This window comes from Malaclemys terrapin, chromosome 8 (assembly GCF_027887155.1).
Source record: "Malaclemys terrapin pileata isolate rMalTer1 chromosome 8, rMalTer1.hap1, whole genome shotgun sequence".
Classification (NCBI taxonomy): domain Eukaryota; kingdom Metazoa; phylum Chordata; order Testudines; family Emydidae; genus Malaclemys; species Malaclemys terrapin.
The window spans coordinates 58,307,346-58,329,145 of NC_071512.1; the positions used below are offsets into that span (position 1 = coordinate 58,307,346).

The 21,800-nt window shown below is 43.2% G+C and overlaps 1 protein-coding gene across 4 annotated transcripts in view; it reads left to right on the forward strand.

The window, feature by feature from the left end:
• Positions 1-21,800, forward strand: part of ODR4 (odr-4 GPCR localization factor homolog) — a 38,762-nt gene that overhangs the window by 354 nt on the left and 16,608 nt on the right. For 3 of the 4 annotated variants that reach the window (XR_008445934.1, XM_054037768.1, XM_054037770.1), the window contains exons 2-10: positions 1,095-1,219; positions 8,468-8,599; positions 9,027-9,122; positions 10,558-10,664; positions 12,051-12,087; positions 12,216-12,356; positions 13,112-13,207; positions 14,145-14,213; positions 16,257-16,385. Coding sequence is in view for 3 of the 4 variants with exons in the window: in XM_054037768.1 (XP_053893743.1) it covers positions 1,121-1,219; positions 8,468-8,599; positions 9,027-9,122; positions 10,558-10,664; positions 12,051-12,087; positions 12,216-12,356; positions 13,112-13,207; positions 14,145-14,213; positions 16,257-16,385 (906 nt within the window). In the remaining variant the exon portion in view is untranslated. Of the gene's footprint in view, positions 1-63; positions 364-1,094; positions 1,220-8,467; positions 8,600-9,026; positions 9,123-10,557; positions 10,665-12,050; positions 12,088-12,215; positions 12,357-13,111; positions 13,208-14,144; positions 14,214-16,256; positions 16,386-21,800 lie in introns of those variants that run through there. The other variant, XM_054037769.1, reaches the window with a different exon arrangement.

The following is a 21,800-nucleotide window of genomic DNA, read 5'->3' on the forward strand; positions in this document are numbered from 1 at the left end:
CCGTGCGTAGAGGAGGAGGAGGCGGCTGGCTGGCCGGCCGGCCGGCCCCGCCGAGGGTGCCCGGCCCTTGGAGATAGGAATCTGACCTGGCTGGGGGAGAGGAAAATGTGTCTGAAGGGCGGGTGTCTGACCTAGCTGAGGGAGGCCGAATTGCGGGAGGGAATGGTGGGAAATGTCTCCCCTCTGTGGCACTAGCTGGCGGCTCTCGCTGTGGCTCAGTTAAGAGAGGTGGATCCCGTTGTAACCCCGTGTCTGCTTGTCCCTTGTACTCTTTGGGGGCTGGAACGTCGCCCCTCAGCTCTGTCGTGTAGATCTGAACTTTTTAGTTAGTGCCTTTGGAAGGAGCGAGTCAAATTGATTGAGGTACGTTAGCATGGCGGGAGGGGGAAAGAGAGAGCGGGAGAATCGCCTGAGTTCTTCCCATATGTCCAGATCCTACATTTTGCGTTCAGGGATTTTTTTTTTTGTTTTTAAATCTGCAAATGGAAAGTGTAAAACGGGCCTGTTTGACAGACTTCACAGTGACTTAAAAAACAAGTCATGTCTGAAGAAGGGAAATAAGAATGTTTGCGAAAGACAAATATTGTAGAATGTAGCTGAGCAGGACTGTTCTTTCATTTTTCTAGGCAGCAGGTGTTTGCTGCTATTTTGATTATAGGTTAGCGATAGTGGTCTGACTGTGTGAGAATTGTGAATGTGTGAGTGAACAAATGGAAGTGAACTACTCCTAAAACATTAAGAGTTGAAGGTTGTTTCATAGATCACTTGTAAATTATTTTTTCCTAGATTTTAATTTGATATTTGACTTGATATGTCAATTTCACATATGTTACCATATTTAAAATACCTCTTTTTCATACAAGTATGTTAAGAATAAAAGAATACACTTTCCTCTGCCATAGAGAGACTTTTAGAACTTCAGTGAAGCTATTACAGGTATAAGGCTCATTGTAACTTTGATAATGGTCACTGTCATACTAACACATTCAGGGTGTTTTTCTGACACTTTTTATTTCTGTACACTTACCATGCTATGCCTTATGTCCTCGGATTAAGTATCTGAAAAGGTAGAATAATATATTCTCTTTTTATAGATGCAAATTAGACTAAGCTCGCAGTAATGGGCAGAAGCTATTTTGTGGAAGAAGCTGTTGGACAGTATCTTTCAGACTTCAGCACCAAGCCAAAGGGTTGTGTCACTGGCCTGTTGGTAGGGCAGGTAAGTGTTCAAATCTATATGAAAGTGAATAGGCTTCTGTGTTGTGGATGTGTAACTCAGATTAACATTATGTTCATATAGGGCTTATAATCTATATTCAAAGGTAACACTTCTTTATGTAGCTGCTAGGGTAAAGATCCTGTGTTAGTGACTTGAGCAACTTTGCATCCCACATCAATATCAAGCTACAGACTTGATCCTGCTCTCATTGACTTTAATGGTGTAGGATCAAACTCGTAACTGTAATGTTGAACTTGTATGAGACAGGAAGGGGATATTTTGACAAAGGACAAAACCATACTTTTATAAAAGCTGCCATGGTACCCACTGAGCACTTAGATACTTGGTTTTTGAAATCTTGTCTGAAAGATACAGTAAATGGCATGGAACTACATTTATGCACCTCCAAAAAGATGCACCCCTCACACCAAATGGGAGGTGCCCAGGTAAGCGCTCCACACCCAAACCTCCTGCCCCAACCCTGAGCCCCCTCCCTCATTCTAGCTCCTGGCCAGACCCTGCAGCCCAACCCCCAGCCCTGTGCTCTGTGCACTCTCACCCTCAGCTCAGTGCAGAGAGAAAGAGAATGGGCTAAAACCAGGGACAAGGTACCCACTTTATGTGGGCAGGGCTGGGACCCCAGACTGGCAGCAGGCTGAGCAGGGCCAGCAGCCAGGACCCTGGCTGGTAGGAGCCGGCAGACGGAACCCCCGAACGGCAGCGGGCTGAGCGGCAGCGGGCTGAGACGCTCAGCCCGCTGCCGCGTCTGGGGTCCCGGCCACCGGTCCCGTTCAGCCTGCTGCCGGCCTAGGTGGATGGAACCCTAGGCCGGCAGTGGGCTGAGCGGGCCGGTGGCGTAAGATCAGCATTTTAATTTAATTTTAAATTAAGCTTCTTAAACATTTTGAAAACCTTGTTTACTTTACATACAACAATAGTTTAGTTATATAATATATAGGCTCAGAGAGAGAGACCTTCTAAAAAACGTTAAAATGTATTACTGGCACACGAATCCTTAAATTAAAGTGAATAAATGAAGACTCGGCACACCACTTCTGAAAGGTTGCCGACCCCTGGTCTAGCACAATGGGGCGTTTGTCTCTGACTGTATCGTCTAGCTCAGTGGTTTTCAAACTTTTTTTTCTAGTGACCCAGTTGAAGAAAACTATTGATGCCCGTGACCCAACAGAACTGGGATGAGGGGTTTGGTCTGTGGGAGGGGCTCAGGACTGGGGCAGAGGGTTAGGGTCGGGGGTGAGGGCTGCGGGGTAGGGCCGGGAATGAGGGGTTCAGGGTGTAGGAGGCTTGTGCAGAGGGTTGGGGCACGGGAGGGAGTCAGGGCTGGGGGGCAGGCTCTGGGCTGGAGATGAGGGGGTTGGTGTAGGAGGGGGCTTCAGGTTTGGGGGGGGTTCAGGGCTGGGGCAGAGGGTTGGGGTGCAGGCAGAGGTCAGGGCTCTGGGCTGGGCCCAGGGATGAGGGATTTGGGGTGCAGGAAGAAGCTCTGGGTTTGGGGGGGCTCAGGGCTGGGGCAGGGAATTGGGGCATGGGCTTACCTCGGGCGGCTCCTGGTCAGCGGTGCAGAGGGGGTGCTGAGGCAGTCTTCCTGCCTGTCCTGGCACTGCAGACTGCATTGCACCCCAGAAGCGGCCAACAGCAGGTCTTGCTCCTAGGCGGAGGCGCTGTGCTCAGGACGGGGACAGCGCACAGAGCCCCGTGGCCTCCCCGCCTAGGAGCCGGACCTGCTACTGGCTGCTTCCGGGGCGCAGCGCGGTGTCAGAACATGTAGGGACTAGCTTGCTAGGCAGCACCGCCAATGGGACCTTTAATGGCCACGTCTGTGGTGCTGAGCAGAGCCACAGTGACCTAGTGCCTTACATTCCGCAACCCAGTACCGGGTCACGACCCGTAGGTTGAAAACCACTGCTCTAGCTGCCATTTCAATCCAATTATTAGCTGCTGCTATTTGAGTTATATGCTGTAGATTATTTCTTCTTTCTGGCTCTCGGGTCAGTGGTGGTGGTCATTGTCTTCATGGAACAAATCAGAATCCTCTTGGAAAAAAATTGCAGCCTTCAAAGTTGTGTTGTTTGCTAGCTTCTGGTTGTTCTGATGTCCTAATGCTTTACAGTCTTTACACTAGTGCTTTTAAGGACCCAGCATGTCTGCTCACCTTTAGGAAAAGTATCCATTTCTGTCCCACTTGAAGTTCATATACTGCAGAGGATTCAGCAATAAAGCTATTGAAGATATTATATGTAAATCTTCATTACAGACTTATGTGAAGGATAGACTGCATCAAATTTGCAGGTCATTGTGTGTATTATGCTGGGAGAGGCAGCAACTGCCATTGTTAAATTTGAATAATCAGGTATAATCTGAGGGTATGTCTACACGGCGAAATTAGGTCGGTTTTTATAGAAGTCGATCTTTAGAAAGCGATTTTATACAGTCGATCGTGTATGTCCCCACTAAGTGCAGTAGGTTGGTGGAGTGCATCCTCAATACCGTTTTAGCATCGATTCACGGAGTGGTGCACTGTGAGTAGCTATCCCATAATCCCCGCTGCCCATTGGCATTCTTGGTTAAACTCCCAGTGCCTGATGGGGCAAAAACATTGTTGCGGGTGGTTTTGGGTACATGTCGTCAGTCTCCCCTCCCTTCCTTTCTCCCTCTTTGAAAGCAACGTCAAACAATCGTTTTGTGCTTTTTTTCCTGGGTTACATGTGCAGACGCCATAGCACGGCAAGCATGGAGCCCGCTCAGCTCAGCTCTGCTGTTGTGGGCATTGTAAACACCTTGCGCGTTATCCTGCCGTATGTGCAGACCGTGGCTAGGAGCCACTAGCACAAGGACGATTGTGAGGTGGACATGGACGCAGATGTTTCTGAAAGCACGGGATGTGGCAGTTGGCATATCATGGCAGCAGTTGGGCAGGTTGATACAGTGGAATACTGATTCTGGACCTGGCAAACAAGCACAGACTGGTGGGGCTGCATAGTGTTGCAGGTATGGGATGATTCCCAGTGGCTGCAAAACTTTTGCATGCGTAAGGCCACTTCCATGGAACTGTGTGAGTTGCTTTCCCCTGCCCTGAAGTGCAGGAATACCAAGATGAAAGCTGACCTGACAGTTGAGAAGCGAGTGGCGATAGCCCTGTGGAAGCTTGCAACGCCTGACTGTTACTGATCAGTCGGGAATCACTTTGGAGTGGGCAAATCTACCGTGGGGGCTGCTGTGATCCAAGTAGCCAAGGCAATCAATAACCTCCTAACAAGAGTAGTGACTCTGGGAAATGTGTAGGTCATAGTGGATGGCTTTGCTGCAATGGGGTTCCCTAACTGTGGTGGGGGGATAGATGGAATGCATATCCCTATCTTGGCACCGGACCACCTTGCCAAACAGTACATAAACCACAAGGGATACTTCTCAATGGTGTTGCAAGCACTGGTGGATCACAAGTGACTTTTCATCGACATCCACATGGTATGGTCGGGAAAGGTGCATGACGCTCTCATCTTTAGGAACTCCGGGCTGTTTGAAAAGCTGCAAGAAGGGACTTTCTTCCCAGACCAGAAAATTACCACTGGGGATGTTGAAATGTAATAGTTATTCTTGGGGACCCAGCCTACCCCTTTGCTCCCGTGGCTTATGAAGCCATACACAGGCACCCTGGACAGTAGTAAAGAGCAATTCAACTACAGGCTGAGCAAGTTCAGAATGATGGTAGAATGTGCCTTTGGATGTTTAAAAGCTCGCTGGCGCTGTTTTCTGACTAGGTTAGACCTCAGCGCAACTAATATTCCCATTGTTATTGCTGCTTGCTGTGTGCTCCATAATATCTGTAAGAGTAAAGGGGAGACGTTTATGGTGGGGTGGAAGGTTGAGGCAAACCGCCTGGTGGCCAATTTTGAACAGCCAGACACCAGGTTGATTAGAAGAGCACAGCTAGGCGCGCTGCGCATCAGAGAGGCTTTGAAAACCAGTTTCGTGACTGACCAGGCTATGGTGTGACAGTTGCGTGTGTTTCTCCTTGATACAAAACCGCCCCCTTCATTGAATGTACTTCCCTGTAAGCCAGTCCCCCTCCCCTCCTTCGACCACAGCTGGAAAAGGAAATAAAATCCCTATTGTCTTGAATCGATTTATTCTTTATTTAAAAAAAAGGGGGCGGGGGAGGGAAGGACAAGGCCACATTGCTTATTGTAGCCACGCTACAAATTAAAGCTGTTTGAATAACAACCTTCTGTTGCTTGGGCCATCCTTTGGAGCTGAGTGGCTGGGTGCCTGGAGCCTTCACACACACACCCCCTCCCCCCCGTTCTTGGGCGTCTGGATGAGGAGGATATGGAACTTGGCAAGGAGGGCAGGCAGTTATACAATGGATGCAGTGGGAGTCTGTGCTCTGGTTGCCTTTCCTGCAGCTCCACCAGACACCTGATCGTGTCCGTTTGCTTCCCCATTAGCCTCAGCATCTCCTCCTGCGTGTTCTGATCACGCTCACTGAGTGCTTTCCTGGCCTCTGCCACCGAATGCTTCCATGCATTAGGCTGTGCCCTATCAGTGCGGGAGGACTGCATGAGCTCTAAAAACATGTCATCGCGAGTTTGTTTTTTTCCGCCTTGGAATCTGCGATAACCTCAGGGACGGAGTTGATGCGGGGAGCATAGAAACATTTGCACTTGCAGGGGGGATAAAAAGGGAGAGTAAAATTTAAGAAGTTACATAGGGAGACTCTTTCACAGTGAATCAAGCAATTCACATCAAACAGCACGTGTGTTTTAGGTACAAGGTCGCATTTTGCCTTTTATATTGAGTGCCTGCCGGTATGGTGACACACCACACATGGCTGAGCAACAGAATTCTATTTCCAGGGAGCCATGGTAAGCCACCTCTCCCCCCACTGCATGGCTATTCTCCCGGATGATTTCTTGGCATGGTAAAGTGTCCTACCATGGAGGACAAAATAAGGCAGTCCTCCCCAGAAACCTTCTGCAAAGGCTTTCAGAGGATCTCCAGGAGACTTCATGGAGATGTCCCTAGAAGATTCACGCTCCATCCCCAGACACATTAACAGACTTTTCCAGTAGCTGAACTGGCCGCGAATGCATCCCAATTCTTCAGGGCAAATCAAACATTAAACACAATTGCTTTTAACCCCTGGAGTGTAGTTACAAATGTGCACTCACCAGAGGAGCCTTCTCCGCCTTCAGGGTCTGTGAACAATTCGCCCTGGGAGGTTATTGGCTCCAGAGTGATGAAAAGGTCCTGGCTGCTGGGGAGAACGAATTCTCCACTTGCCTGCTGGACATTCTCCTTCTCATCTGCAAAATCCTCCTCCGTGTTGTGTGAGACTCCCCCCTTGCAGGTGTCCACGGACAGTGGTGAGGTACTGGTAGCATTCCCCTCCCCCCCCCCCCCCCCCCCCGAATGGCATGCAGGTGATCATAGAAGCAGCATTTATGGGGGTGTGACCCGGAGCAACCGTTTGCCTCCTTTGTCTTGTGGTAGGCTTGCTAAGCTCCTTAACTTTCACACGGCGCTGCTGGTGTTGCCTCTCTCCACTATGCCCTGTGTGATTTTGGCATATATATCAGCATTTCTTCTGCTGGTTCGGAGTTCTGCCTGCACAGATTCTTCTCCCCATACAGCAATCCGATCCAGTGTCTCTTGTTCGCTCCATGCTGGAGTTCGTTTGTGATTCTTGGGGGACTGCAGTGCTTGGGTTGCTGCTGAGCTTGCCACGCTGACCAAACAGGAAATGAAATTCAAAATTTCCCAGGGCTTTTCCTGTGTACCTGGCTAGTGCATTGGAATTGAAAATGCTGTCCAGAGCCGTCACATTGGAGCACTCTGGGATTGCTCCTGGAGGCCAATACCATCGAATTGCACAGCGCTGCGTCTGCACTACCCCAAATTTGACCCAGGAAGGTCGATTTTTAGCGCTACTCCCCTCGTCGGGGAGGAGTACAACAGTGGATTTTGAGAGCCCTTTAGGTCGGCGGAACGGGGGTTGGTTGTGTAGCCGCATTGCTTATAAATTCGACCTAACCTCGTAGTGTAGACCAGGCCTACACCTCTGTTCTCACTTGCTCCGATCTCTCTGAAATTTACAATTCTTGATTTCTAGCCAAAGATAACCTTATTTTGTCTCTTGAAGTTTGTGGGGAAACGGTATAGTAGTTTTGGGATATGTCTATATCGGTATAATGGGCTTTGATTGCAACTCGTGTGGACATACCCGAGCTTTAATCTAACTAGCTCGGGTACCAGAGCAGTGAAACTGTGGCAGCACAGGCTTCAGCGCAGGATAGCCACTCTAGGAATTACCCATACTGCTATGGCTTCACTGCTCTGGTACCTGAACTAGCTAGATTAAAGCTCGGGTATGTCCACATGAGTTGCAGTCACACCCCATGATTGTAGTGTAGACGTACCCATAAAACACACCCTTGGGTGAGCAAGGGTATTCATTTCCCATTATACAAATTTTTTTGTGAACTGTGTTTTGAATAGCCTTGCAGGTAATTAGGTGAGGTGTTGAAAGATGAGGAAACTAGAGCTTTGAGACTTTTAAAATGATGCACCAAGCATAATAGTCTTTAATTACATGACATGTTGCTTAAGTAATATTACTTATTTCTACAACTTTTTACTATCACCAGTTACTCTTTAGATTATTAAAAATGAAGAGTTTAAAAAAAACCACGTACCACTACTTACACTGTTGACTTATTTATTTATTTATTTATTTATTTTTTACTTCTCTAGGTTTGGAAAATGTTAATGAAAGTGAAATTTAATAGTCTATTTTCAATTTAGTAAATTTCACTTACAGGTTCTCCTGCACTAGCACAGTACTGCAGTGCTTGGGTTGCAAGCTCTGCAAGGGCGTGTTTTTGTTTGGGGAGGGGGGAACCCCCAAAACCAAAACGATTTCAACAAGAATAAAAAAAAAAAAAAAAAAAAAAAAAAGCCAAACCTCTATTAGACTTATGTTTTCTAAATAATGTTGTTTGGGGCTAAATTTTACCTCTTTGAGTATATTTAAGAGTTAAAGACAAGGGAGAAAAAATATTTCCATGTGTGATTTTTAAACCCCCTTCCCCCCCCCCCCCCCCCCCAAACCTGGAGTATTATAGAGATGAACTACAGAGCAACTCAAAAGGTGCTTTATATTACACTGTGATTATCTTTAAAAATCAATACCAACCTCATAGTCTTTTGTGCTTTGTTTTTTTCCCCCTAAAGTGTTCCCCACAAAGAGATTACGTGATTCTCGCTATTCGAACACCTCCAAGAGAAGAGCAAAATGAAAGCAAAAATTATCATCCAAAATTGGCTGACATTGATGAAGAATGGGTAACAGGACATGCTAGTCAGGTAAACCACTTTCAGAAGATGTATAGTTAGTGTAAGAAATAAGTTTGAAATTCTTAACTTCAAATCTTAATTTTATGCATAAGAGTCTTCTCAAGAGTCCTTTGATGGGACTGAATTTGTTAATTGATCAAAACTTACACAACTACAACCAATATTAAAAGTAGTATATTTACGTCTTTTCTGCAAAGCAGGTGGCACTGTAGTTTTTGGGCACAAAACTTGCAAGAAATATATGATGATAAAATGCAATAATAGAGTATTTTTAAGTTAAGAGAATGTGAAGGTGAGAAATAGCCTTGCAGTTTATTCTACATCTGGGTTCTGATACCTCTTAAAAAAAAATCCATAGTAAACCAAGTGATGTAGTTTATAGAACTTTATAATCATAATAGTAATTAATAATTTGTTTTTCTGTTTATTTTGTAAGTTGTCTAGAATGCTCCCAGGAGGACTGCTAGTTCTTGGTGTATTTATTGTTGCAGCTCCAGAGCTGGCAAAAAACATCCAAAATGCTTTGCGCAAGGTAAGTGCATAGATAATGTCCACAGGAAGGAGCTGGATTTTTTTTTTTTTTTTTTTAATTTGTGCAGCAGAGTAATTTTCTACCACTGCGGTCTTAGCTGTATTTATTAATTGGGTTCACTAAAACAGAAATCAAAAATATCCCAGATAAATGGTTTGCAGTAAAAGGTTGCCTGAATTTTTCAACATGGGCAAAACAATATATGTTTCTACAACATTATTCTTGGAAACATCTGTAAACATTTTGATTAAAATTTTCCAAAAAAAAAAAGCACAAACAAAAATCAGCCTGAGGCAGACACCTGGCATATAAAATTACAGTCCCAGTGATTAAAGTTTGACAAAGTGCAACTGAAAAGAAGCTCTTATAATGGGAAGTGTGGGGCAGCTTTTATATTTGGCAGTGCTACCAGTCACACCAGTAACCTATATATCAGTGGAAGCATTATGATTGTTACTCAATATTGGGACAGATACTTCTTTGCCACATCTTGGGTAAGTTATCTACAGAACAAAATTTAAGTGATTCTTTCTTCTGTATTATTGTTATATAACGTTATTTGATGTATTGTCTTTTTCATACCAACTGTCTTCCAAATTGTCTGACAGAGTTAAATGGTTGAAGTGGGAACAGGAAATGTGGAGGCAAATGAGACTTTAAGTTTTCAGGTGTGGTCTGAAGAGACAGTTGATGAGATGGAGAGATATGAGAAAGCTGTTGCAAATATCAGAAGCTGCAGGGAAGGCAGTCAGATTGTACTGAGAAACTGAGAGAAGAGGAAGGTGAAGAAAGAAACCAGGTCTATGAGCGGGGCATGAGCAAGTCCATGAAGAGTTTTTTAAAACGTGCAAAATGAATTCAGTCAGTAGATTGCTTTGTTTTGAAGATTTGTATGATAGTGGTTGTGCTGCTTTGTACTGTAGCATGTACAGAAAGCTGCTGTTCAATGTAAAGTCTGCATATTCGATATTTTAATTAACATCATCTCCAGCTCTTGAGTCTTTCATATGTGATGGTGCAGCCGTTAAACGTCTGAAACAACCTAACTAAAACCACGTATTTTTAGTTCCTGTACCATCTGAAAATGGGATGATCTGAGACGAGCCAACCTTCAGACTGTCCGATTTCATGTTAAATTATAATTTAAAAGCCATAAAGTCCTTGGAAAATGGATGCTGGCATCAGAGTGGCAGTTCCCAAGGGTTTGCACAGATCTTTCCATCAGTTTCAGTTTGTATATTTGCAGCCTGTGCATTTGCAAATATTCAAGTTTTGATTCTATTACAAAGTGTTATACAGCTGAGAAACTAACCCATAGCGAAAATGAAATGCTATTTTGCTTTAAAACTGAAATACAGAGCTGTATTATAACTACTTGCTTAAATTTTTGTTTGTGCTATGAAGAAAAATCCTTTAACATTTTTTTCTTCTTCAGCTAGTTTTTTCAGTAGAAAAGTCTATAATTAAAAAGAGGCTCTGGAATTTTACTGAGGAGGAGGTCTCTGACAGAGCGGCTCTTCACGTTTGTTCTGCTACAAAGAAGTATCCTTCTATAGCAAAAATATAATGTAGTTTTTTGATAGTGTATTGAAATTTAATATAGGGCAGGATCTATCTAATCTGTCTGGTCTAATTGTATACTTATTGCCTCCCAAAAACTTTATTATCTTTGTGTCAAGGGTTGCTAGGATGGATATTCCATTAACACAAATCATAAAAAGCAAGGCATCTGCTCTGCACTCAACTTATCAGTTCCCCTGCTCCTGTCCTTCCACCATTCACAGCCCACATTTCCACCCTCACTCTGCTCAACCGATGTGCAGCCATAACTTTTGAGCATGTTTACTAGTTATATGGTCATGCATTTTGATTGATTTTAGTGTTGGTGTGGCCGTGGTAAATTACATTATATTAATTTTTGTATGATGCATGTAAATAGGTGGGTACGGTGTCTGATTGCAAATAGTAAATGCAGGATGTTTTTCTGTTAGATTACCCTTTCATATAAAATGTATTTGGTAGTAATTTTCATGTAGAAGTTACACTAGTGCACACAGATTTCTATTCTATGTTACATTTATTGTCGGAGTTGAAGGCTATACACTGGTTGTTCAGAATGAGGATAAAGATATTGGGGTTTCTATTGGTGGAAGGAAGTTGAGGAAAAAGAGGGTGGTCAGCAGGGAGGGGCCTGGATGTGGAAGCACAAGGGAGTAGAGATCTCTTTTAATAAACCACTTATGGCTCATCAGAAAGGAGAGCCTCTTCCCAGCAACATCTTCAGGTTTTCCCTTGCACTATCTATGCATATTGCTACTTCTCACCTGCTCCGCTACTTCACTCCCACATTCCGTTTGTAAAAGTGATGTTCTTGTTTTAAATATCAAAGGCAACCAAAATAACATCTGATGTCTTTCTATGTGGCACTGTAACTTGCAATTGTAATAATCAATCTTTAAACTATTTTTTATTATGGTGGGGAAATAACAGGCATGGTTGGAAGAATGTTGTGGGTCAGTGAAATAGCTGTGCAGGTGAGGATCATCGGGAAGAACTGAGGCTCAACAGATTTATGGGGGAGAAGTGTTGCTCTGGAGGAGGCCAGGAGAGAGAGCACAATTGTAGAGAAGTATGGGAGACATCAGGGCTTGCAGGTGAAAATACCTATCACCATTGGTAGCTATCAGTGTTGATACATATTTGAAAGGCAGTTACATCATTCCTGTAGTACTTGTAGTTTACAAGTGAAACTTTTTTTTTTTTTTATTCCCATCAATGTGAGAACATTCTCTACAATATTAAAAACTTGGTTCTGAAAAATAAGAAGATAGTAAACATAGATGATAAACTACAAGTTAATTTAAAATATTTGTTTATTTGTTCCTTTTAAGCATATTTCATTGATTTTTTTTTCCTTAATTAGTAAAGGATACTTTGTCGAACCTATGATATGCAAGATCCAAAGGTAAGATTGACTACTGTATTCAAGACTTATAAAGTTCAGAAGAAATGGATTTTATTTCAGATTTGTAACATTGTATTAAGCCATATATTTGTTACATTTTAAAAATAAAACCCTGCTTTTCCTCCCAGAGTTCAGCTAAGCCAGCAGACTGGAAGTACCAAAGTGGCCTGTCTGCCTTCTGGCTGTCTTTGGAATGCACAATTAATGTTAATATCCACATCCCACTTTCTGCTACATCAGTCAACTATGAACTAGAGAAAAATACAAGGGTAACTAAACAATAACAATACAGTATTTCTTACTCCTTTAATATTGTACATACTATTGTACTGCTTAGAAATGAATAATGTGTTATGAAAATATGGAGTAGATAGGGGAATAGAATTAATGATTTGTTACTGGCAGTTAAATCTATAAGGTAATAAGTTCCTTATGCACAACTCACTTGCTGCATTAAGCATAAAAAAGCATAAGGAGATGAATCTTTCAAGATTTTTATTTTCCTGTGTCTATTTAATTTAAATTATTCAGAAACATTATTAGGAATGTGTAAAGAAGATAGCAGCTTTCCTTTTTCTCTTCATTCAGTGCAGGATCTGGTTTTGATAAGATTTGAAAATGGGGTGCTCTCATTGCCCATTCACTATTAATAGGCCCCACCCTATCTTATGGAAAAATAAAATCCAGGTGTCATGTCCTCAGTATAGGTGGTTATGCAAATTAGCTTTATTTTTAGGCCAATAAAGATTAAAATTAATATTTCTATTTACTTTAGGAAATGTAGATTAAGAGGTGTCTTGTGAGTAGTATGTTGTCCATCAGTATGATACAGATGGATGAGAGGTCTGAAATTTGGTTAGGATTTGTTAATGTCTTTCTTTGGCTAATGATTTAAATATGCATTACAGTAGTTTTGGAGTGTTGGTGGGGTTTGTGGCAATATTCAAAAGTGTAGTTTATTTTTAGAGATGCTTTCTTCCCAAAATATATACTTACAATCTTTCTGTGTTTTTGGTTTTTAAAGAATGGATTAACCCGGTGGGCAAAACAGATAGAGGAAGGTGTTTTTCTGATCAACGGGCAAGCTAAAGACGATGACACAGAGCTATTGGAAGGGCAGGTGTGTGCTGTATAGCATGGAATTAATATCCAGGTGTCACTCAAAATGACTGGTATGGTAATATTAGTGGCTGAAAGGTCTTCTGTAGAATATTTTACTTCTAACTGGCATGTGCCATGTACTTAATGTAAAGGATTGCTTTTCTCTTACATAAAAATGGCCATACTGGGTCAGACGAAAGGTCTTTGTAGCCCAGTATCCTGTCTTCCATCAGTGGCCAATGCCAGGTGCTTCAGAGGGAATGAACAGAATAAGTAATCATCATGTGATCCATCCCCTGTCGCCCATTCCTGGCTTCTGGCAAACAGAGGCTAGGGACACCATCCCTGCCCATCCTGGCTAATAGCCATTGATGGACCTATCCTCCATCAACTTATCTAGTTCTTTTTTGAACCCTGTTATTGTCTTGGCCTTCACAACATCCTCTGGTAAAGAGTTCCACGGGTTGACTGTTTATTGTGTGAAGAGATGCTTGCTTTTGTTTGTTTTAAACCTGCTGCCTATTCCCCACCCGTCCTTGAAGCAAAAAAGAGATGATTCTAGCAGTAGTGAAAAGAAGGATAAGTTAGGGAGGACTGGTGCATAAGAACTCTGCCCATATGCTGAAGATTAGATTGACTTTTATGGGTGACTTCAACAGCTTTATTGCTGTTGCAGTTTTGGAGGTAAAGAGCGAGCCACTCAAGAAGATTCTCATGAGATCATCTAAAACTGTGCAGTTGTTTTGGTACTAAAACCACTACTAACAATTTTTTCCCAAAGATTCCTAACATTTAGTTAACTGTGTCCTTAAGGTTGTTTCGATATCTCAATTTTCTTTCTAAAATCTACAAACGGGTACTACAGTGCTACGGGCCAGTGGAGCACCTAGATATGGTAGATACAGATAAATGGTCTATATATTTCATATACCATTTTTTCCTTTCTTTTATCTCAGAAAAAGTCTTCAAGAGGAAATATTCAACACAGTATTCAACCCTTTGATGTGAAGGTTCTGACGCAATTGGTAAGCATTGTGTGTGGAAAATGCCAGTAAAGTTAAGTGCAGTATTTCATAAAGCTGTATTCTCAGATGCCTAATCTAAAAAAGGGACATGAAATAAAAATTGAAAATGTATTTTTTTTTTAAATAACTACTTCCCACTATAGGGAGTAATTCTTGTTCATATTAATATAATCCTGGTACTTAGGGACTTATTCAAGTTATTGACTTCAGTGGGAGTATCGGGTCCTGATAGAGCACCTAACATTTGAGGATCATGTAGTATAGTTGGAGGGGAGGGAAATTGAGGCCTAGAGATGTCAAATTCTGTAAACTGCTCATCTTGGACAGAATCCTGCACCTACAAGGCTCCATTTACTTCAGTGGAGCTTTGTGTGGCGGTATGGGATAACATGCACCAAAAAGGTTTATAGATCTTAAGGCCAGAAGGGACCATTGTGCTCCTCTAGTCTGACCTTCTATATAACACAGACCATAGCATTTTTATCAAGTGGTTTCTGATTCAAGCCCATACCTTCTGGTTGAGCTAGAGCATATATCTTTTAGAACACTGGCTGTCAACCTTTTCAGTCTACTATACCCCTTTCAGGAGTCTGATTGGTCTTGTGTACACCCAAGTTTCACCTCACTTAAAAACTACTTGCTTACAAAATCAGACATAAAAATGGAAAAGTGTTGCAGCGCACTATTACTGACAAATTGCTTACTTTCTTTTTGCCATATAATTACAATATTTACGTTCCTATTGATTTATTTTATATTGAGCAGTATAAACAAGTCATTATATGAAATTTTAGTTGATACTGACTTTGCTAGTGCTTTTTATGTAGCCTGTTGTAAAAGTAGGCAAATATCTAGATGAGTTGATGTACTCCCAGAAGACCTCTGAGTACCCTCAGGGGTACACATACCTCTGGTTGAGAACCACTGTTTTAGAAGACAGTCATACAGTCTGATTTTAAAGACTTCAGGTGATGAAGAATCCATTACGTTCCTAGTTAAGTTGTTTCAGTGGTTAATTTACTCTCCCTTCTAAAAAAAAAATGCCAAAAAGTGCCTTATTTCAAATAGCTTGTGTGATCAGGGCCCAAGTGGCCTGTTGAAGGTTACACACAATTCATGACATCTTTAAATTTAATCAAAATAGTAATAACTTGCATTATTTTTCTTGTGAGACATGCCTATTTATGCTCTATACAAAGGGAAGATGTTTACAGTCAAGCTATCAGTCTCCAACAATATTGTTTATACTGGAATCACTAATTGTTCTGTGAACGTCTTTGGGATAGTCAAGGGAGAGCATCTGACTGAAGGGATTTCCATAATGGTCTCCCTCTTGCCACAGAAACATTATAGTTTGCCCTAAAATAGGTTAAGGACTCCATGGATATTAGCTTTGATATGACCAGATAAAATATCTCTTCCTAATTAATTCTAGGACTGGTGGATGACTCTGCTTTAAGAAAAATACTCAAACACCACAACGTAGATATTCTAGATTATACTTACTAATACAGTAAGTAGACAAACTTTCTGTCACTTAAAAAAAGGCTTCAAAAAGTAGTGTACGAGGGAGGCTACTGGGAAGATACTGTATTAATATTAGCAATAAGCTGTTTGAAAATAAAATTAATTCTATAGCCCTAATATGTGCAAAATGCTTACATTTTTTAGTTGAAACAGTAGTGATCAAACTTCAAAAACAAGCAGAGGGAGCTATTTTCACAACCTTGCTAGTATCACCATTGATGTCTATTTGCATGCTGATGAGAAGTAAACATAAAATACATTAATTGCAAGAAAGTATAGGTTCCTGGAAAAGCAAATTTTAAAGAGTTTACCAACTGGAAAAGGACAAAACTGTTAAGACAGATCTTCATATTTACATTACTTGCTAAAAGGTATAAACTGTGAGGGGGGAAATAACACATTTTACCAAGTACTTAACATTTTAAGTGCTGTTAATTGAAATATGTTGTGGCTTCATGACTGACCATATTGCAGATGCATAGCTAACATTATGATTGAAATGTGTTTATCTTTCAGTCCCAGAGTTCAGGCCATAGATCTACAGCAACAGTGCAAGTCTGCAGTGGTTTCATAAATTTTAAAGGTGCTGTGAAATGCAGAGCTTACATCCATAATAACAAGCCAAAAGTTAAAGATGCTATTCAGGTATTGAATGTAGTGATCACTCTCCTTCATTGCTTTTCCCAAATATTTTACTGGAACCATAAAATTATTGTTCTACCTTTGCCTTTGGTAGGATAATAGAGGTCCAAATTGGGCTCCAAAAATTCTGAACTCCAGACAGCTAGAGTGATAGTTGGGAATTTTTGGAAGTCCTTTTTATTGTGCAAGAAAATAAATTTTTCAAAAGTTTAATTTTATTTAGAAGCAGTTCATTTTAGGTCTCTTCTAGTGGTTTTTTTGTCCTCCTAAGAAATCCTAACTTACTCTTAGTCTAGTGGTGGTAATGCTTGGTGTAAAGTTTTCTTAAAATTAAAGGAATGACTTTTGTATGTTACGTATTTTTGTACTTACTGTAGGCAGATTAGATATTCCAGCTACTGTCTTCAAATGTACTTAAAGGATTAGTACTTCTAAATCAAAGTGATCTTTTCTGTTGTCCTGCTGCACTTCTAATATTGTCCAAAAAAGTACTGAACATGACAGTCAGTATTTTTCCATGTTGCAACCTTCTGTGTGGTAACAGATCACATGTTTTGAAATCATACATATAATCTCCTACTTCTGTTTGTAGTTGCTATATGCCGATGGGAGAAAGCTGTCCCATTGACATAATTAAATCTCCCCCAACGAGGGGCAGTAGCTATGTCAGTGGGAGAGTGTCTCCCGCTGACACAGTGCTGTCCACACTGGCGCTTCTGTTGGTGTAACTTATGTCGCTCAGAGGGGTGTTTTTTCATACCCCTGAGTGACGTAACTTATACCGACAAAAGGTGCTAGTGTAGACATAGCCAAACTAAAGACAAAGGATAAAATTCAAGCCCCATTGGACACTGCACCCACAAAGTGTGTAAGAGTTTTGCCATAATCTTGTCCCCATTAATGTTCATAATTAAAATACATTAAAATCAATAATACAACACAGAGAATATTGTGACTTGATGAAGCAGGTTTTATAAATTTAACATGACTAACTTTTGACTAGAAACACCTTTTTAAAATCAAACTAGCATTCCGAATAACTAAAAAGCACCATAAACAGTTAACTTCTATTTCGTTTAACAAAAGGAAACCCCCTAACCACATAAAACAGTTTTATTTAACATACCAGTTACAGTAACAGGCTATATTGTACTCTAATTGGTTTTGATGGAGTGAGTGGTTTTAATGCAGGAGGCGCGTATGTGAGAGCAGTATTTGTCTCGATAGTCTAATTATTCTATCACAGCTTTCTGTGTGGAGTGCCAAGCACTTCAGACATTAATGAATTAAGGCTGTCTACACTATGAAATTAGGTTGATTTTATAGAAGTCAATTTTTAGGAATCGATTTTATACAGTCAATTGTGTATGTCCGCACTAAGCGCAATAAGTCGGCGGAGTGCGTCCTCACTACCGTGGCTAGCATCGACTCACGGAGCGGTGCACTGTGGGAAGCTATCCCATAGTTCCCGCAGTCTCTGCTGCCCATTGGAATTATGGGTAAGCTCCCAATGCCTGATAAGGCAAAAACATTGTCGTGGGTAGTTTTGGGTACATGTCGTCACTCTCTCCCTCCCTCTGTGAAAGCAACTGCAGACCATCAATTTTGCGCCTTTTTTCCTGTGTTACCCGTGCAGACACCATAGCACGGTAAGCATGGAGCCCGCTCAGCTCACCGCTGTTGTTGCAAGCATTGTAAACACTTTGCTCGTTATACTGCAGTATGTGCAGAACCTGGCTAAGAGACGGCAGAACAAGGACGATTGTGATGAGGACATGGTAACAGACGTTCCTGAAAGCACGGCTGTGGCAATTGGGACATCATGGCAGAAGTGGGGCTGGTTGCTACAGTGCAATGCTGATTCTGGGCCCGGCAAACAAGCACAGACTGGTGGGACCACATAGTGTTGCAGGTATGGGATGATTCCCAGTGGCTGCGAAACTTGCGCATGCCTAAGGCCACTTTCCTGGAACTCTGAGTTGCTTTCCCCCACCCTGAAGCGCAGGAATACCAAGATGAGAGCTGCCATAACTGTTGAGAAGCGAGTGGCGATAGCTCTGTGGAAGCTTGCAATGCCTAACTGCTACCGGTCAGCTGGGAATCAGTTTGGAGTAGGCAAATCTACTGTGGGGACTGCTGTGATTCAAGTAGCCAATGCAATCACTGACGTTCTGCTATCAAGGGTAGTGACTCTGGGAAATGTGCAGGTCATAGTGGATGGCTTTGCTGCAACAGGGTTCCCTAACTGTGGTGGAGCGATAGATGGAACGCATATCCCTATCTTGACACCGGACCACCTTGCCAAACAGTACGTAAACCACAAGGGGTACTTCTCAATGGTGCTGCAAGCACTGGTGGATCACAAGGGACGTTTCATCCACATCAACGTGGGATGGTCGGGAAAGGTGCATGACGCTCGCATCTTTAGGAACTCCGGGCTGTTCGAAAAGCTGCAAGAAGGGACTTTGTTCCCAGACCAGAAAATTACCATTAGGGATGTTGAAATGCCAATAGTTATCCTTGGGGACCAAACCTACCCCTTGCTCGCGTGGCTTATGAAGCCATACACATGCACCCTGGACAGTAGTAAAGAGCAGTTCAACTACAGGCTGAGCAAGTTCAGAATGGTGGTAGAATGTGCCTTTGGATGTTTAAAAGTTTGCTGGCGCTGTTTTCTGACTAGGTTAGACCTCAGCGCAACTAATATTCCCATTGTTATTGCTGCTTGCTGTGTGCTCCATAATATCTGTAAGAGTAAAGGGGAGACGTTTATGGCAGGGTGGGAGGTTGAGGCAAATCACCTGGCTGCCAACTTTGAACAGCCAGACATCAGGGCGATTAGAAGAGCACAGGTTGCTGCACTGCGCATGAGAGAGCCTTTGAAAACCAGTTTCATGACTGACCAGGCTACGGTGTGACAGTTGTGTGTGTTTCTCCTTGATGCAAACCCGCCCCCTTTGTTGATTTTAAGTCCCTGTAAGCCAACCACCCTCCCCCCTTCGATCACAGCTGGCAAAGGAAATAGTCACTATTGTTTTGAAACCATGCATTCTTTCTTTATTAATTAAAAAAAAAAAAAGGGAGATAACTGATAAGGTTTCCAGGGTGGAATGGGGGAGGAGGGAAGGACAAGGCCACATTGCTTATTGTAGCCACACTACAAATCAAAACTGTTTGAATGACAGCCTTCTGTTGCTTGGGCCATCCTCTGGGGTGCAGTGGCTGGGTGCCCGGAGCTTCCCTCCCCGCGTTCTTAGGCGTCTGGGTGAGGGGATATCCAACTTGGGGAGGAGGGCAGGCGGTGGTACAGTGGATGCAGCAGCGGTCTGTGCTCTTGTTGGCTTTCCTGCAGCTCCACCTGATGCCTGAGCATGTCCGTTTGCTCCTCCATTAGCCTCAGAATTGCATCCTGCCTCTGCTCATCGCGCTCTTAATGCTTTCCTGGACTCTGCCACTGAATGCCTCCATGCAGTCAGTTGTGCCCTATCAATGCGGGAGGACTGCCTGAGCTCGGAAAACATGTCCTCGCAAGTGCGGGTTTTTTCGCCTTCTAATCTGCGATAAATTCAGGGATGGAGATGATACGGGGAGCATAGAAACATTTGCACCTACAGGGGGGATAAAAAGGGAGAGTAAAATTTAAGACGAAAACATTTCTGAGAACAGAAGGGAGACTCTTTCACAGTGAATCAAGCAATTCACAGCAGACCGCACATGTGCTTTAGGTAGAAGGTCGCATTTTCCCTTTTATATTGAGTGCCTGCCGGTATGGTGACACATCACACATGGCTGGGCAACAGAATTTGGTTTCCAGGCAACCATGGTAAGCCAAAGGGTATGCTGGGTTGGCTTCTTCTGCCTTCATAACATGTGGGAATGGTTTCAAACTGCAGCGCCCTCCTTTCCCATAGCAAGCAATGCCGGTTGGGTTTGCCGTTTAAAAGGAGGGGCTGTGGTTTTCAGGTGCATGTGCAGCACACGCTTCTTCCCACCCCTCCGCGTGACTATTTGGGATGATCCCTTCATCCCTCCCCCCACCGCGTGGCTATTCTCAGGGATGATCCCTCTTAGCCAAGCGCAAACAGCCCAGCATGAACGGGGTCCTTTTACTGTTCCCTTACAAAAATTCCCCTATTTCAACCAGGTGGCCATGAATGATATCACTTTCCTAAGGCTAACACAGAAAGATACAGACTGAACGTTGCTTGAATGCGACCAAAACCCAGGACCATTTGCTGCCATGCTTTGTTCTGCAATGATTCCAGGCTACTTCCTACTGGCCTGGTGTGGTAAAGTGTCCTACTGTGGAGGATGAAATAAGGCAGCCCTCCCCAGAAACCTTCTGCAAAGGTTTTCAGAGTACCTCCAGAAGAGCTTCATGGAGATGTCCCTGGAGGATTCCCGCTCCCTCCCCAGACACGTTAACAGACTTTTCCAGTAGCTGTACTGGCCGCAAACGCATCCCAAGTCTTCAGGGCAAATCAAACATTAAACACTATTGCTTTTAAACCCTGTAGTGTAGTTACAAATGTGCACTCACCTTCTCCGCCTTCAGGGTCAGGGATCCTGCCTTGGGGGATTTGGCTCCAGGGTGATGAAAAGGTCCTGGCTGCCGGGGAGAACAGATTCACCGCTTGCCTGCTGCATATTCTCCTCCTCCTCCTCTTCCTCATCCACAAAATCCTCCTCCATGTTGTGTAAGACTCCCCCCTTGCAGGTGTCCATGGACAGTGGTGGGGTAGTGGTAGGGTCCCCCCCCTAGAATGCAATGCAACTGATCATAGAAGCGGCATGTATGGGGCTCTGACTCAGAGTGACAGTTTGTCTCCTTTGTTTTTTGGTAGGCTTGCCTGAGCTCCTTGACTTTCACACAGCACTGCTGTGTGTCCCTGTTGTAGCCTCTGTCCATCATGCCCTGTGCGATTTTGGCATATGTATTAGCATTTCTTCTTTTTGATCGGAGTTCTGCCTGCACAGATTCTTCTCCCCATACAGCATTCCGATCCGGTGTCTCCTGTTCGCTCCATGCTGGAGCTCGTTTGAGATTCTTGGGGGACTGCATGGTCACCTGTGCTGCTGAGGTCGCCACACTGACCAAACAGGAAATGAAATTCAAAAGTTCCTGGACTTTTCCTGTGTACCTGGGCTAGTGCATCGGAGTTGAAAGTGCTGTCCAGAGTGGTCACGTTGAAGCACTCTGGGATCGCTCCCGGAGGACAATGCCCATTTGTTTCCGCACTACCACAGATTCGACCCAGCAAGGTCGATTTTAGCGCTACTCCCCTCGCTGCGGAGGAGTACGGAAGTCGATTTTAAGAGCCCTTTATGTCGATGTACGGGGCTGCTTGTGTAGACGCGTTCATTATAAAATCGACCTAACCCTGTAGTGTAGACCAGGGCTAAGTTTCTCAAAATCAT